At 41.1% G+C, this 16,516-nt stretch overlaps 1 protein-coding gene across 4 annotated transcripts in view; it reads left to right on the forward strand.

The window, feature by feature from the left end:
• LOC142182966 (membrane-spanning 4-domains subfamily A member 15-like) overlaps window positions 1–16,516 on the forward strand; it is a 41,632-nt gene that overhangs the window by 3,872 nt on the left and 21,244 nt on the right. For 2 of the 4 annotated variants that reach the window (XM_075257799.1, XM_075257801.1), the window contains exons 2-4: window positions 5,613–5,759; window positions 7,002–7,124; window positions 9,187–9,243. In XM_075257799.1, coding sequence (XP_075113900.1) covers window positions 5,634–5,759; window positions 7,002–7,124; window positions 9,187–9,243 — 306 coding nt within the window. In that variant the 5' untranslated portion in view covers window positions 5,613–5,633. Of the gene's footprint in view, window positions 1–4,025; window positions 4,100–5,612; window positions 5,760–7,001; window positions 7,125–9,186; window positions 9,244–16,516 lie in introns of those variants that run through there. The other 2 variants (XM_075257800.1, XM_075257802.1) reach the window with 2 other exon arrangements.

The following is a 16,516-nucleotide window of genomic DNA, read 5'->3' on the forward strand; positions in this document are numbered from 1 at the left end:
TGACCCGGGACGCAGGCCCCGGTCATGTGACATCAGGAACGTCACACAAGTTGGCCTGAAGCCTGCGCAGAGTGTGAAAAGGTAAGTAACACGTTTATTATGTTCCTTTGCCTTTCCGGGGCCTCCGATCATTATACTCGGGGGTCTGAAAAGACCCCCGAGTATAATATAGTGCTTGTGAGGCCCGTGCATTACTTACCAATGCTGGCCCCCTATTAAGAAAAGAAAAAAACCGCAGGGGTAGCGGCTGTCGCTGGGCCTCCTAATATCCCGGGCCCTGTGGCAGCCGCTACCCCGGTAGTTACGCCACTGATTGGACCCCAAAATTCCAGGCGATAATTCCAACGATATTCCAGCAAATATTTTATCTCCCTATATTATAAAAATGAATTTCTGTCTCTGTCTGTCCGTCCGTCCGTCTGTCTGTTCTCTAATGCGAACCAAACGACTGGACCGATCTTCACCAAATTTGGTAAAGAGATACTTCAGGTATCTGGGAAGGTTTAAGACGAGACTCCAACTCGCTCGGACGTACCGTTGCTGAGATACAGCATTCCAAACACAATGCCCCCCCCCCTTAGCCAATACAAACCTGCAAGTCTTTCACTCATATTCCAACTGCAATACACACGGTCACTCCACATACACAACCCAACACTGATATCCAAACTGAGATACACGCATCAGAGGATTAGATACACAGATCAGCACACAGTATCACACACCAGAGGATTAGATACACGTGTCTGCACACAGTCCCACAAACCAGAGGATTAAATACGCGCTTCTGCACACAGTTCCACATGCCGAAGGATTAGATACACGCGTCTGCACAAAGTACCACATGCCGGGGGATTGGATACATGCATCTGTACACAGTACCACATGCCAAAGGATTGGATACACGCATCTGCACACAGTTCCACACACCAGAACATAAGATATGCACATCTGCACACAGTACCACATGCCGTAGGATTAGATACGTGCATCTACAAACAGTTCCACATGCCGTAGGATTAGATACGCGCCTCTTCACACAATACCACACAGGGGAGGATTAGATACGTGTGTCTGCACACAGTACCACACTTTGGAGGATTAGATACATGCCTCTGCACACAGTACTACAAGCCAGAGAATTACATACACATCTCAGCACACAGTACCACACGGGGGAGGATTAGATACGCGCATCTGCACACAGTACCACATGCCAGAGGATTAGATATGTGCATCTGCACACAGTACCACACAGGGTAGGTTTAGATACACGCATCTGCACACAGTACCACATGCCAGAGGATTAGATACGCGCATCTGCACACAGTACCACACGCCAGAGGATTAGATACGCGCGTCTGCACACAGTACCACATGCCATGGGATTAGATACACGCGTTTACACACAGTTCCACACGCCGTAGGATTAGATATATGCCTCTTCACACAATACTACACAGGGGAGGATTAGATACATGTGTCTGCATACAGTACCACACTTTGGAGGATTAGATACATGCCTCTGCACACAGTACCACAAGCCAGAGAATTAAATACGCGTCTCAGCACACAGTACCACACAGGGAGGATTAGATACACGCGTCTGCACACAGTACCACACGCCGGAGGATTAGATACACGCGTCTGCACACAGTACCACATGCCGTAGGATTAGATACGCGCGTCTACACACAGTTCCACACGCCGTAGGATTAGATACGCACCTCTTCACACAGTACCACACAGGTGAGGATTAGATACGTGTGTCTGCATACAGTACCACACTTTGGAGGATTAAATACATGCCTCTGCACACAGTACCACAAGCCAGAGAATTAGATACGCGTCTAAGCACACAGTACCACACAGGGAAGAATTAGATACGCGCATCTGCACACAGTACCACACGCCAAAGGATTAGATATGCGCGTCTACACACAGTTCCACTCGCCGTAGGATTAGATACGCGCCTCATCACACAATACCACACAGGGGAGGATTAGATATGCGCATCTGCACACAGTTCCATACACCAGTGGATTAGATAAGCACGTCTGCACACAGTACCACATGCCGTAGGATTAGATACCCGCATCTGCTTACAGTTCCACATGTCAGACGATTAGATACACACATCTTCACACAGTTGTACACGCCATAGGATTAGATACATGCGTCTGCATACAGTACCACATGCTGTAGGATTAGATACGTGCGTCTACACACAGTTCCATACGCCGTAGGATTAGATACGCGCCTCTTCACACAATAACCACACAGGGGAGGATTAGATACGTGCGTCTGAACACAGTACCACACTTTGGAGGATTAGATACATGCCTCTGCACACAGTACCTCACGCCAGAGGATTAGATACACCTGTCTGCACACAGTACCACATGTCAGATAATTAGATACGCGTTTCAGCACACAGTACCACACGGGGGAGGATTAGATACGTGCATCTGCACACAGTACCTCACGCCAGAGGATTAGATACACCTGTCTGCACACAGTACCACACGCCAGAGGATTAGATATGTCCGTCTGCACATAGTACCACATGCCGTAAGATTAGATATGCACGTCTGCACACAGTTTCACTTACCGGAGGATTCGATACGTGCCTCTTCACACAATGCCACACGGGGGAGGATTAGATACACACATCTGCACACAGTACCACACGCCGGAGGATTAGATATGTGCAACTGCACACAGTACCACACCAACAAGGATTAGATACTTGCGTCTAAACACAGTACTACACGGGGAAGGATTAGATACAGCTTTACTCCAGGTATCCATAACAACTGATCACAGGTTTTTCACTGATATCCAAAATGAGATACACATATTCACATGACGCTTATGGACATACACAGAAACCACATACAAAATACACCAGTGCAAAATTGGACAATTCTTATGGGGCCACTACACAAACATAAAATGTAATATTCCCATGCGAAGCCGGGTCCTCCCTCTAGTTTCTGATATAATTGTCCCAATCCTCTGTCTGGAAATAAAAATAGGAGTTATAGAGTTCATGGGATTGCCCATCATTAGGAGGTATATAATAGATGTAAGTGGGGGTGGGCAGGTTATCCATAGATTGTTGGAGGAATAATAAAGGACATGTAGAAGTGATTAATAGATGATGTTATCAGGGACGGCTGGTCTGATATTATTCCCCTAATAGAGGTGGTGACTAGAATGGATCGGCCATAATGTATCTGATTAATGATATGCCGGGGTCCCCTATATGTGAACTATGATAGCGATGATTTAGGATCCACCTCCGGCTCCTCTACAGTGCGGGTGTGATATTTGTAGATGGATCCATGATTAGGAGGATAATATCGATCTGGAGTTCATTCTGTTTGGATCCTTCCCCTCTGGTTTCATGACTTGGTATATGGAGGAATGGATGTTAGGTGTACATAATTACCTGATCATTGGAATTTCTGTAGCGGCCGGATGATCAGTAGGATACGTGTAGATTGAATGTGAATCATATAGACTCACCGTCTAGCGCTGGAATTGTTTTCATTGAGTGGGCAAACGATCGGCAGTGGAGTAGAGGACAGAGGCGGACATACCTCCTAGGAAAAACACTAAAACAATAGAATTGGAATTGATAAACTTATCCTGGATTGGGAATTTATTAGATCTGAAATCCTGCATTACTACAGCTTGGCACAGTACGAATGTTTTAGAAGTATATAAGAATTGTCTTTGTATATTCATAGTCGCCGTACTAAATAATTCCTCTCCTACATAGTCTCAATCCCAAAGATCCGCACGCAGTATGTCTTCATGGTAACACCTTTGACGCCGCACCCCTGCATATGATGTTTCATGTGGATCATGTATGCATGTCGGATGAACCTGGTCATAAATATGTAAAGAGATTACATTACAGTAACCTTTACACAAAAATACAATGGTGGAGGTGTGAAGTATCTGTTACTACTGGATGACACAATACAACCCAACCATAGAAACACCATAGAACACAGAGGGTGCAAGGACCATCAAAATAACACCTAATTCATTGGACGTGAAGAATTCTGGAAGATCCTCATTATAATAGGTGAGTCTGATCATAAAGGACAAGTATTGTGTGAAGAACAGGAACAACTGCAAAATAGGTAGCATCCATAGGAGCCATAATTGTAGAGTTATGTAAGGAGTCAAAGAACTCAAGTAGCTCGGGGGCAACACGGTGGCTCAGTGGTTAGCACTGCAGCCTTGCAGCACTGGAGTCCTGGGTTCAAATCCCGCCAGGAACACCATCTGTAAGGAGTTTGTATGTTCTCCCCTTGTTTGCATGGATTTCCTCCCATTCTACAAAGACATACTGATAGGAAAAAAAAATGTGCATTGTGATTCCTATATGGGGCTCACAATCTACATTAAAAAAAATTAAAAATTGAGTAACTTGCTGTGTTATTTCTTCTGGCAAAATGTTGGACACTGATGAAAAGCCCATAAACCCCATTAAAGTCAATGGAATGCATTGGGCACCATTTAATGCTGCTTATTGTAGAGTATGCCGGAGGCTTGTTGGCTAATGCATTGAGTCGCCATAGCTAGGTATATAGGAGGATATACATACAGTAGGTTAGGATGAACATCTGTCAATGTTCTCTCAGTGTTGGGCTATTGGATCTAAATCCTGAAACCTATTATGGAATGAATAGTGGTGTAACATGGGAAAGCATGCATAAATCAATTTAATCCTCCTTCTTTCTTTAATCCAACGAGAATATTATTTTATGTTTATAAAGCAAAAATATGACTCAATTTCTACAAAAAAAAAGCCTGTAAAAGATTCACATATTTTAGCACAATTATATATTGGAATTTTATTGGAAAAAATACATATACCGTATATACTCGAGTATAAGCCGACCCGAATATAAGCCGAGGCCCCTAATTTTACCACAAAAAACTGGGAAAACTTATTGACTCGAGTATAAGCCGAGGGGGGGAAATGCAGCAGCTACTGGAACATTTCAAAAATTAAAATGGTTGGAGTTTTTGGGTGCAGTAGTTGCTGGGGAAGGGGAGGGGGTGTTTTGTCTGTCTGCCCCTTCCTTGAGCTTGAGGACTGGGATTTTTTTCCCCCACTTGGAACTCAGCCTGCCTGAATATAGGGGATCTGCAGTGCTCCTATTAACCCCTTCCCGACAGAATAGAAGCACTGCAGATCCCCTATATTCAGTAGACAGGGAGACACAGGGATACCTAATGTGTGTGTGTGTCACAGTAATTTCCTTTTATATGTATTCTAGGGAAAGGAGGGATTTACAACTTTTATTTTTTTATTTTTTTTAAAGCTTCTTTTTTTCCTCCACTATTTTATGGGAGATTAGATACATTGATATTGCGGCGGGTCATACCCCCTCCCCCCCCTCCTAAAGAAAAAATATATATATTTTTTTTTTTTGCTGACTTGAGTATAAGCCGAGGGGGGCTTTTTCAGCACAAAAACTGTGCTGAAAAATTCGGACTATACTCGAGTATATACGGTAGTCACAAAAAATGAGAAAATATACTAGTAAACTTGGAGAAATTCACCTGATCCTAATTCTTTCTTTTAGTTTGTACATACGCTGTATACTATGGGCATGGCAACAAATGGTGCAAGGGTTACAACAACCTCAAACTGGAATCAGCCCTTGTTGCCTCCACCACGAAGGCCGTCATTTCAACTCATTTTTCTCAAAGGACAACCAAAGTCTCTTGGGGTAAGTGTTAGTGTACAAGTGACGCTGGGCTCACACCAGCTCTTGATTTCCGTTTTCAGGTTTCCGTGTTCTGCAGACAGAAGACGGAAACCTGTCAGACTGTGTCCGGCCCTGAGCGTTTTGTGCTCTCTGGGGCTGTTTTTTTTAACCGGACACAATGTCCTGCATGACCGACTTTGTGTCCAGTTAAAAAAAAAAAAAAAAATGGTTTTGCTGCGGGGAGAAGAAAACGCTCACGGCCGGACACTTTTCAAACCCATTCAAATGAATATGTTTGAAAAATGACTGCAGGTTTCCGTCTCCTGCCCAGTTTCGGGCAGAAAACGGAAACCTGCATAACGGAGACCCGGGGCGCAGCCCTAATTTGTATTAAGAAATAAGAATTTATGTGTTGTGTCTCGGTGACAAAGAAATAACAAATTATTCAAACATGGCTGACGTAGTTGCAGCTGACTCTATGTCTATGGGGAAGCAAGTCGGAGGAGAAGACGCTACAGTTGTAGACGTGTATAAGGAGCTCCCTGACTCAGTGTGGAGCAGATTTTAGCAGCTATTTCTGTGGGTTTTTTTACTAGTCTCCTCCTCCCCTTCCCTCTGAATAGATTTCTATATAAAAAGCAGTTCAATCTGATAAGTGAAGAAAATATTCCTTTAGGCTGAGGCCCCACGTTGCGGAAACGTAGCTTTTTTTTTTTTTTTTTGCAGATTTTGCTGCGTTTTTTGGAGCCAAAGACAAAAATGGCTACAAAAGGAACGGGAAATATACAGGAAGCTCTTAGATGTTTCCCTTCTGGTAAATCTACTCCTGGGTTTGGTTTTAAAAACAGCAGCAAAATCTGCAACAAAAAAAATATCTGCATTTCTACAGCGTGGTGCTTTAGGCTAAGGTCCCACTTTTGCAGAAAAGTAGCTTTTTTGTTGCAGTTTTTTGAGCCAAAATCAAGAATGGGAAATATATAGAAGCTCTTAGAGGCCGTTCACACGGAGTTAACGCGCGCACATTTTAGCATAATACACGTGTATAGAATATACGTGTAAAAATAACACTCCCATTGACTTCAATGAAAATTTTTACATGTGTATCAAAAGTTGTTTAATAACAACATCACAATACTCAGTGGAGTCTGGGCGTCTGATGCTGATCTCGGAGACCATGGTGGGCAATAGTGGTTTTTTACTGTGTTATGTAACATTATATGTAAAAACCCATTGAATTTTGCTAATTTGAATCCTTATTCACAGACTATTCAGATTACAATGGCTTTCGCTCAGGTTGCCTTCGGAATAATCCTTGTGTTCACTGAGGGAGTTTACAGCTTCAGTTTGACTGCAGAAATAGCTATAAATTTTTGGGGAGCAGCGATAGTAAGTATGAACTAATCTGGAAATCTTATACCCTTTGTTTAAAGGGGCTCTATCAGCAAAATGATGCTGTATGAGCCCCACATATGCCTGAATAGCCTCTAAAAAGGCTATTCAGTCACCGCTAATCTTATATTAACCCCCTCTCATTTTAAAATTATACCGTAAAAACTAATATGCAAATTACACTTACCGTGCACGGTGGGCGGTCGTGCACTGTCCGAAGTCATCTGCTGTCACGCCTTCCTCTTCTTTCTTCTCCCAGCGACGCCCACCTGCACTGGCTCTTCCCCGCCTTGATCTTCTGTTCTTCCGGCGGGTTTGGTTCAAATCCCGTGCGTGCGCAGTAGCACTCTCTTCGGAGCGCTACTGCGCACGCTCCAGGGCCATTTTTGTAGTAGTTCTAAGTTCCCCCTAGAACTACGCGAGTGTACCGCGAATGCACAATACACTCGTGAACCTCTTCATTCCGGAAGAACAGAAGATCAAGGCGTGGAAGAGCCAGGACAGGAGGGCGTTGCTGGAAGAAGAAAGAAGAGGAAGGCGTGACAGAAAGATGACTTCGGACAGTGCACGACTGCCCGCCGTGCACGGTATATATCATTTGCATATTCGTTTTTAGGGTATTATTTTAAAACGGGGGGGAGGGGGTTAAAATAAGATTAGCAGTGTCTGAATAGCCTTTGTAAAGGTTATTCAGGCATATGTGGGGCTCATACAGCATAATTTTGCTGATAGAGCCCCTTTAAAAACAGTGGCATCAACACTTCTTAAAGGGGTTGTCCACTTTCATATCAATATTGAGAGACAGATGTTATTGTTTGTGTAATGAAAGGTTGTACAATTTTCCAATATACTTTCTACTGTAGATCTCTGCTTGTTGTCACTAATTCTTCTTACTCACAGTGGATAAATATCAGTCCATGGTCATGTGACATTCGGTCCATGGTCATGTGATGGGCACAGGCGCACAGCTCGTTACAGCACAGTAATCAGACATCTGCCTGGTAACGAGCCGTGCACCTGTGTGTCCATCACATGACCATGGTCGGGTCTGTATATCACATGGACCATACACTGGAGGTAAGCAGCGTGAATGACAGCGAGCAGAAATCTAGGAAATTGTGAGGACTTGATACAGAAAGTATCAGAAAGTGTTTCTCAATATTGGTCTGAAAGTGGACAACCGCTTTAAGTATTTTCTTAAGATGTTTTTACTTGAAGACCAGAGGAAACCTCTGCCGACTTTCCACTGGGGGAAAACCGTGATGTGTTTCTTCCACGTTTTTTCCCACTGTGCTTTTTGTTGCGGCTCCCAACATGGAGACTTAGTCATAAATGGCAAAAATCTAGCAATACATCCTCTAGTCATATAATAAAGCTTATCTAGCTAGTCAGAGAATCAAACTTGGTGGCCACTTTACATTTTATTTGCTTTTGAGAGGGAACTGATGATGCAAAAAGCTTTATTTAGCACTGTCATATCAGTGACGACTTTGGTGTAATTAAAGGAACACTCCAGGCAAAATGAATACAATGGAAGGGATTTATTTTACGCTGGTCATGATGTCCAGTGGAGGGCGCTGTCACTTAATGATGAGGCTACACGTCTTTGTGAATTAGGCGCCTCCCATCTGTGTCCTCATGTCAGCACATAATTCTGTCCTTATCTACAAAAATGGCTTAAATGGCAATGAATATTGTGTGGGCAAAAGCCCCATCCATGCCTTGGCCTTGCCCGCATTTAGCTGAGTGGCATTCAATAGCTGGAAGTCATAAATTTACAACTTTTACTCTACTTATGTGGGGTCGGGATTTGATAAGTCACTCAATGTGTTCTATCTCGTGTAGGGTCTGTGGGGGAGGTGCATGACACAGCGATGAATACCAAAAACAGAATTTGTGTCATGTCCCGTCCCCTCAGGGCCTGTACTAGCCATAATGCATGAATGGGGGCTACTGACTGTGCCTGGTATGGTCTGTTAACCCTTGAATATGGAATTACAGTACTTGCATTGCTTGTAAATAGAAGTGAACTATTTGTGATCTGGATTCCTCTTTGCAGTATATTATCTCTGGATCTTTAGCAATTGCAGCAGAAAACACAGAGTCCCGTTGTCTGGTGAGTAATGTAAAGGTCAATATGGGTTAATGTAGATTAAAAATGACTGGAGGAATGGCCATATTATACTATTCCCAAAGGGGCAATATCCACATAGTTGTTATCGCTTGTGCCCTGTGCCCACAATAACCTTCATTCTATATGCTTTATCACAACTTACCTGGCACTGTGGCATAACAAGGTATTATCTAGAAACTGTGTGGGGGAATCATTTGGTTACTCTATCTCAGTATTATTTGGGCAATGCATGGCACCATTATGTCCGCTATTGTTATTTGGCAGTGTAATCTGGTATATAGGCTTACTATAGAAAGGGTCATTCGACATTGATGTAACAGTGGCCATACACATTGAAGTTTATATCTGCCGAACCCGACTATATTTCCACGACCGGCTAACCATCTAATATGTATAGGGCCTCCTGACTCTTCCCAATCGATAAGTCACCAGTAATGTCTGGCAGCAGCTTACTGGATTTACAAAATAATAAAAATTTAAATTTATATTTTTAGGAGCAAAACAGTAACAATGTAGTCACATAACGAGACACTGCATAACTAATCATATGCAAAATAGTGGCAAGTTAAATGTATGTATGAGATAGCCAAGATGGCTGTCTACTGTATACAATGATGGTAGAAGCTGTAGTGGATGGTGAGATATGGAGTCTGAAATGTTGCAGAGTGCAGTCGCAGAAGAAAGCTTCAGAGTAGATTATATGGGTTAATCTTCAGTTTACTTCTCAGAACATGAGGTAACATACATCAGCATGTCTATACAGCAATATGGAGGAATACACTGGAAAGAACTAACCATAGATAGATGCAGCATTCTGAGATACAGACAAGTCTCCATAGCATATCATTACATGTATTCAACACATAACAATAATAACATCGCCATCTAGTGTCCGGAAGCTGTAAGTTCTTCCAACACAGTATAACACAATAAGTCTATATCTGTTGCATATCTGTATATACCAACACCCTTTCTCAACAATAAAGACTTATTCAGTCAAACTTAATTTCTTCATCAGTTTCTGATGCCTTTCAGCATTCAATGCCTTAGTAAGAATATCGGCTGTCATATCTTCAGTTGGACAATATTCTAACTTCAGCATTCCTTGCTCCTGGTAATCCCTCAAAAAATGAAACTTTATATCAATGTGTTTTGTTCTTGGATTAACTCTTTCTGTCTGAGCAAGAACAATACAACCTTGATTGTCTTCATACAACTTTGTTGGTTCCAACAGTCGTTCTCCTAAGTCTGTCAGTAGTTGTCTCAACCATAGGACTTCTTGAGCTGCTTGTGCTGCGGCAACGTACTCTGCTTCTGTTGTCGACAGTGTCACTATTGATTGTTTTTTACTAGCCCAACTAATTGGTCCACCTGAGAGTAAGAAAACATAACCACTGGTAGATTTTCTGTCAAGTGTATCTCCAGCCCAGTCTGCATCCACGTATCCTGTTAAAATGCATTTGTCACTTGCAGGTAGTTTTAGTTTAACATCGATAGTTCATTTCAAGTAACGTATTATTCTCTTCACGGCATTCCAGTCCATTTTATTTGGTTTTGACACCTTTCTGCTCAAAATTCCTACTGCTGCTGCAATGTCTGGTCTTGTAACAGTTGCAAGATACAGTAATTTTCCCATTGCCTTTCTGTACTGTTCGTTGTCTGGCAACATATTTTGTTCACTGTTCATGTCCTTCAGATAGTTGATTTCCATTGGAGACTTTATTGGTTTTGCATCTTTCAATCCAAATGTTTCAATGATGTCCTGAATCATGTGACTTTGGTTAAGAAGATAACTTCCATCTTCTTCTCTTTCTATTTGTGTCCCTAGGTACTGTTTCACATTTCCCAAATCTTTGATCTCAAAGTGTTGATCCAGAATTTTCAGTATTTGTTACATCCCTTTCTTTTTCAAAACAAACTAAAATATCGTCCACATATATCAGTACATAGATCCATCTGTCTCCCAGTTTCTTTGTGTATAGACAAGGATCCGCTTTACTTCTTTGAAAATGTTCATTTGTGAGCACTTCTGTGACTTTATCATTCCAGGCTTTAGCGGCTTGCTTTAAACCATAAATACTTTTCTGTAGCTTACAAACCATGTTTGGTTTTCTTTTATCTTTGTATCCTGGAGGTTGTTCCATGTAGATATCTTCTGTTAAATCTCCATTTAGGAACGCTGTCTTTACATCCAGATGTCTCAATTGCATTTGTTTTGTTGCTGCAACTGCAAACAAGGTTCTAATTGTAGTATGTTTGACGACTGGTGCAAAAACTTCATCATAGTCTTCTCCATATTTCTGACTATAACCTTTAGCTACGAGTCTCGTTCGATATCGTTCAGCTGTGCCATCCGTTTGATATTTTACCTTAAAAACCCATTTACATCCTATAGTTTTTCTTCCTTCTGGTAATTCTGTCAGTGTCCAGGCCTTATTATCACGCATGGATTTAATTTCTGTTGCTTTTATCCATTTGTTAGCTTCTTCTTCTGAGAGTTTTGATATGTCTTCCCAAGATGTAGGTTCATATATCTTGTTTGTACTCGCCTTGTATGAAAGACGTACAGGTGGTTTTCCCTTGTTCTCTCTTATTGAACGCCTTGGTTCATTGTTTGCCTGTTCTTGTATCTCTTTACTTTCAGAGTTTTGATTTTCGGCAATTTCCACTTCTTTCTCATCAGATATTCCTGCATTGATATCACTGCTTTCATCATTTCCCATTTCCAGTGATGTTATTACGTCATCATTTACAGTCCTATGAAAAAGTTTGGGCACCCCTATTAATCTTAATCATTTTTAGTTCGAAAAATTTTGGTGTTTGCAACAGCCATTTCAGTTTGATATATCTAATAACTGATGGACACAGTAATATTTCAGGATTGAAATGAGGTTTATTGTACTAACAGAAAATGTGCAATATGCATTAAACCAAAATTTGACCAGTGCAAAAGTATGGGCATCCTTATCATTTTATTGATTTGAATACTCCTAAGTACTTTTTACTGACTTACTGAAGCACAAAATTGGTTTTGTAACCTCACTGAGCTTTGAACTTCATAACCAGATGTATCCAATCATAAGAAAAGGTATTTAAGGTGGCCAATTGAAAGTTGTTCTCCTATTTGAATCTCCTCTGAAGAGTGGCATCATGGGCTACTCAAATCAACTCTCAAATGATCTGAAAACAAAGATTTTCAACATAGTTATTCAGGGGAAGGATACAAAACGTTGTCTCAGAGATTTAATCTGTCAGTTTCCACTGTGAGGAACATAGTAAGGAAATGGAAGACCACAGGGACAGTTCTTGTTAAGCCCAGAAGTGGCAGACCAAGAAAAATATCAGAAAGGCAGAGAAGAAGAATGGTGAGAACAGTCAAGGACAATCCACAGACCACCTCCAAAGAGCTGCAGCATCATCTTGCTGCAGATGGTGTCACTGTGCATCGGTCAACTATACAGCGCACTTTGCACAAGGAGAAGCTGTATGGGAGAGTGATGAGAAAGAAGCCGTTTCTGCACGTACGCCACAAACAGAGTCGCCTGAGGTATGAAAATGCACATTTGGACAAGCCAGCTTCATTCTGGAAGAAGGTCCTGTGGACTGATGAAACAAAGATTGAGTTGTTTGGTCATACAAAAAGGCGTTATGCATGGCATCCAAAAAAAGCAGCATTACACGAAAAACACTTGCTACCCACTGTCAAATTTGGTGGAGGTTCCATCATGCTTTGGGGCTGTGTGGCCAATGCCGGCACCAGGAATCTGGTTAAAGTTGAGGGTCGCATGGATTCCACTCAGTATCAGCAGATTCTTGAGAATAATGTTCAAGAATCAGTGACGAAGTTGAAGTTACGCCGGGGATGGATATTTCAGCAAGACAATGATCCAAAACACCGCTCCAAATCCTCAGGCATTCATGCAGAGGAACAATTACAATGTTCTGGAATGGCCATCCCAGTCCCCAGACCTGAATATCATTGAACATCTGTGGGATGATTGGAAGCGGGCTGTCCATGCTCGGCCACCATCACACTGAACTGAACGCGAATTGTAAAGAGGAATGGTCCAAAATCCCTTCATCCAGGATCCAGGAACTGATTAAAAGCTACAGGAAGCGACTAGAGGCTGTTATCTTTGCAAAAGGAGGATCTACTAAATATTAATGTCACTTTTCTGTTGAGGTGCCCATACTTTTGCACTGGTCAAATTTTGGTTTAATGCATATTGCGCATTTTCTGTTAGTACAATAAACCTCATTTCAATCCTGAAATATTACTGTGTCCATCAGTTATTAGATATATCAAACTGAAATGGCTGCTGCAAACACCAAAATATTTAGAACTAAAAATGATTAAGATTAATAGGGGTGCCCAAACTTTTTCATAGGACTGTAGATCCTCAATGAATGTCACACTGTTACTCACTGTAACTCTCTCTGTCTTGGGATCTAGGATTCTGTATCCTTTGCAGTTTTCACAGTATCCAACAAATATTCCTTCTACGGCTCTGTTTTGAAGTTTGGATCGTTTCTCTTCTGGAATAAACACAAAGGCTTTACAACCAAAAACTCTTAAATGCTTCACACTTGGTTTATTACCTTGCCATAGCTCATATGGGGTCTTTTTCAGTTTCCTTGAAAAAAGTCTGTTTTGCAGATAAGTGGCCATCACTGCTGCTTCACCCCAATATTTCTCTGGTAGTTTGGAATCTGTCAGCATACATCTTATTTCAGTCAAAGTTCTGTTTTTTCTTTCTGCTACCCCATTCTGCTCGGGTGTGTATGGAACAGTCTTTTGATGCTCTATTCCATTCTGTTTTAAGTAGTTTTCTATTTGGTGTCCTGTAAATTCACCTCCATTATCACTTCTAATGATGATTGGCTTCCTTCGAAACTTGTTACTCGACTTTGTCACATAGTCTTGTAATTTACTGAAAACTTCACTTTTGTTCTTTATTAAGTACGTGACTGTGTATCTTGAATAGTCATCTATGAAAGTCACCATGTATCTATTACCTCCTGATGTGGTCACTTTCATGGGTCCACATACGTCAGTATGTACCAAGTCAAGTGGTCTTTTGCTTCTTGTTTCACTTTCTTTAGACATTGACACTCTTGTAGCTCTTGATTTTATACAACATTCACATTTCATGGTCATTGAGCAATTAGATATTAATAGATCTTTTGTCAGATTTTTCTTCTGTAATGCCATTATACTTTCAGGATGTCTGTGTCCTAGACGTCTATGCCATACATGAATACAATTCTTGTGATCATGTGTACATAACTTCACCTGTTCCTGTACTGTGTCTAGATGATATAATTGTTCTCCTAAATTTACACTGACTATAACCTTGTCTCCTGCTAGGATTGTACACTTATCATCTTTGAATTTTACAGTAAGTCCTTTAGCTGTTAGACGTTTTACGGATAACAATCCTCCTTCTAGTCCTGGAACATACAATACATCCTTTACTAGGACTTTTACATTATTTCCAGATTTATCAGAACAGATCAACATTCCTTGTCCAATACCTTCTGCTGTTATTCTGCTCCCATCTGCAAGATAAATGGCTTCCTTCTTATCTAAATCAAGCTCAGTAAAGAAACTTCTATTACTTGTCATGTGACTTGTTGCTCCTGAGTCAATAAACCAACTTGATGATGATGATGACTTTTTATCAGCTGCTTTAATTTAAAGGTACCATTGCAGTGATCTGCATGTGAGTTAGAAATGGAGCTTTTCACTTTCTGTTTACTGTCTCTCTGTTGTAATTTTTGTTGTTCTGCTTTCCATATAGAACAATTCTTCTTTAAATGACCCTTTTTCTTACATCTGAAACACTCTCTTGTTTCTGTGTTGTGGCGCTTTTTATCTGTAACTTTAAGAGCATTGCCACTAACCTCTTTTGTGGATTCTTTTGTTTGCTCTTTCCTTCTCTGGTATTCATCTATGAGTCTGGTCTTTACAAACTCTAGCGTAATCTCTGCTTCAGGTCTTGTTTCTAGAGCGTTTATCAGAGCAGTGTACGAATCTGGTAAGCTGCATAATAATATCGCTGCTATATGACTTTCCTGAATATCTTCACCAATAGATCTCAGCTGTGTTATCACTGCCATCATGGCATTTATGTGCTCATGCATGTCTTTCTCTGCACTTAATCTCATCTTGTACAGTTTCCTTAGCAGAAATAACTTGTGATTTAAGCTGGATCTTTCATGTAACTTCCTCAAAGCTTGCCACATTCCCTTTGCTGTATCCTCATTCCTTATGTGAATTAGCTGATCATCCGCCACTAATAAGCTGATAGTAGCTCTAGCTTGTCTGTTTTTCTTCTCCCATGTCTGATCATTCTCATTGGGTCTATCTGTGGTGATTACCTCCCATAAATCATCCATAGACAACAACATCTCCACTTTGAACTTCCATAACTGATCGTTCTCATTGTTCAGCTTAGCTACTGTAAGTCTGAGCTCTGAGCTGCTGTTCATCTTTAACTTATCTTACTTGGTTGTAGAGACTTGTTCTGGAGAATTATTTTGCACTCACAGAGTCCTCTTGTCTTCTGTGCCTGGTTGCTGGGTATGGTTGCTGGGGTGTCTGGGTGCTTGGGTCTGTCTGGGTTGTCTGGGGTGTCTGGGTGCCTGGAGTGTCTGGATGCTTGGGCCTGTCTGGGTGCCTGGGCCCATAACCTGTTGCAGAGTGCAGTCACAGAAGAAAGCTTCAGAGTAGATTATATGGGTTAATCTTCAGTTTACTTCTCAGAACATGAGGTAACATACATCAGCATGTCTATACAGCAATATGGAGGAATACACTGGAAAGAACTAACCATAGATAGATGCAGCATTTTGAGATACAGACAAGTCTCCATAGCATATCATTACATGTATTCAGCACATAACAATAATAACATCGCCATCTAGTGTCCGGAAGCTGTAAGTTCCTCCAACACAGTATAACACAATAAGTCTATATCTGTTGCATATCTCTATATACCAACATGAAAGTCACAAGTTCTAAATATGGCTACCATTTTGCTTGTGTGTGTGTGTGTGTGTGTGTGTATATATATATATATATATATATATATATATATATATATACACACACACATATATATATATATATATATATATATATATATATATATACATACATGTACTGCTGCCTAGATGCCTTCAATCAGTATAGATTATGTTCATCCCTTTCTCAGACACTCTTTGGAGCAATTTTTTTTAGTACCAGAGACAT

This window comes from Leptodactylus fuscus, chromosome 10 (genome assembly GCF_031893055.1).
Source record: "Leptodactylus fuscus isolate aLepFus1 chromosome 10, aLepFus1.hap2, whole genome shotgun sequence".
Taxonomy (NCBI): domain Eukaryota; kingdom Metazoa; phylum Chordata; class Amphibia; order Anura; family Leptodactylidae; genus Leptodactylus; species Leptodactylus fuscus.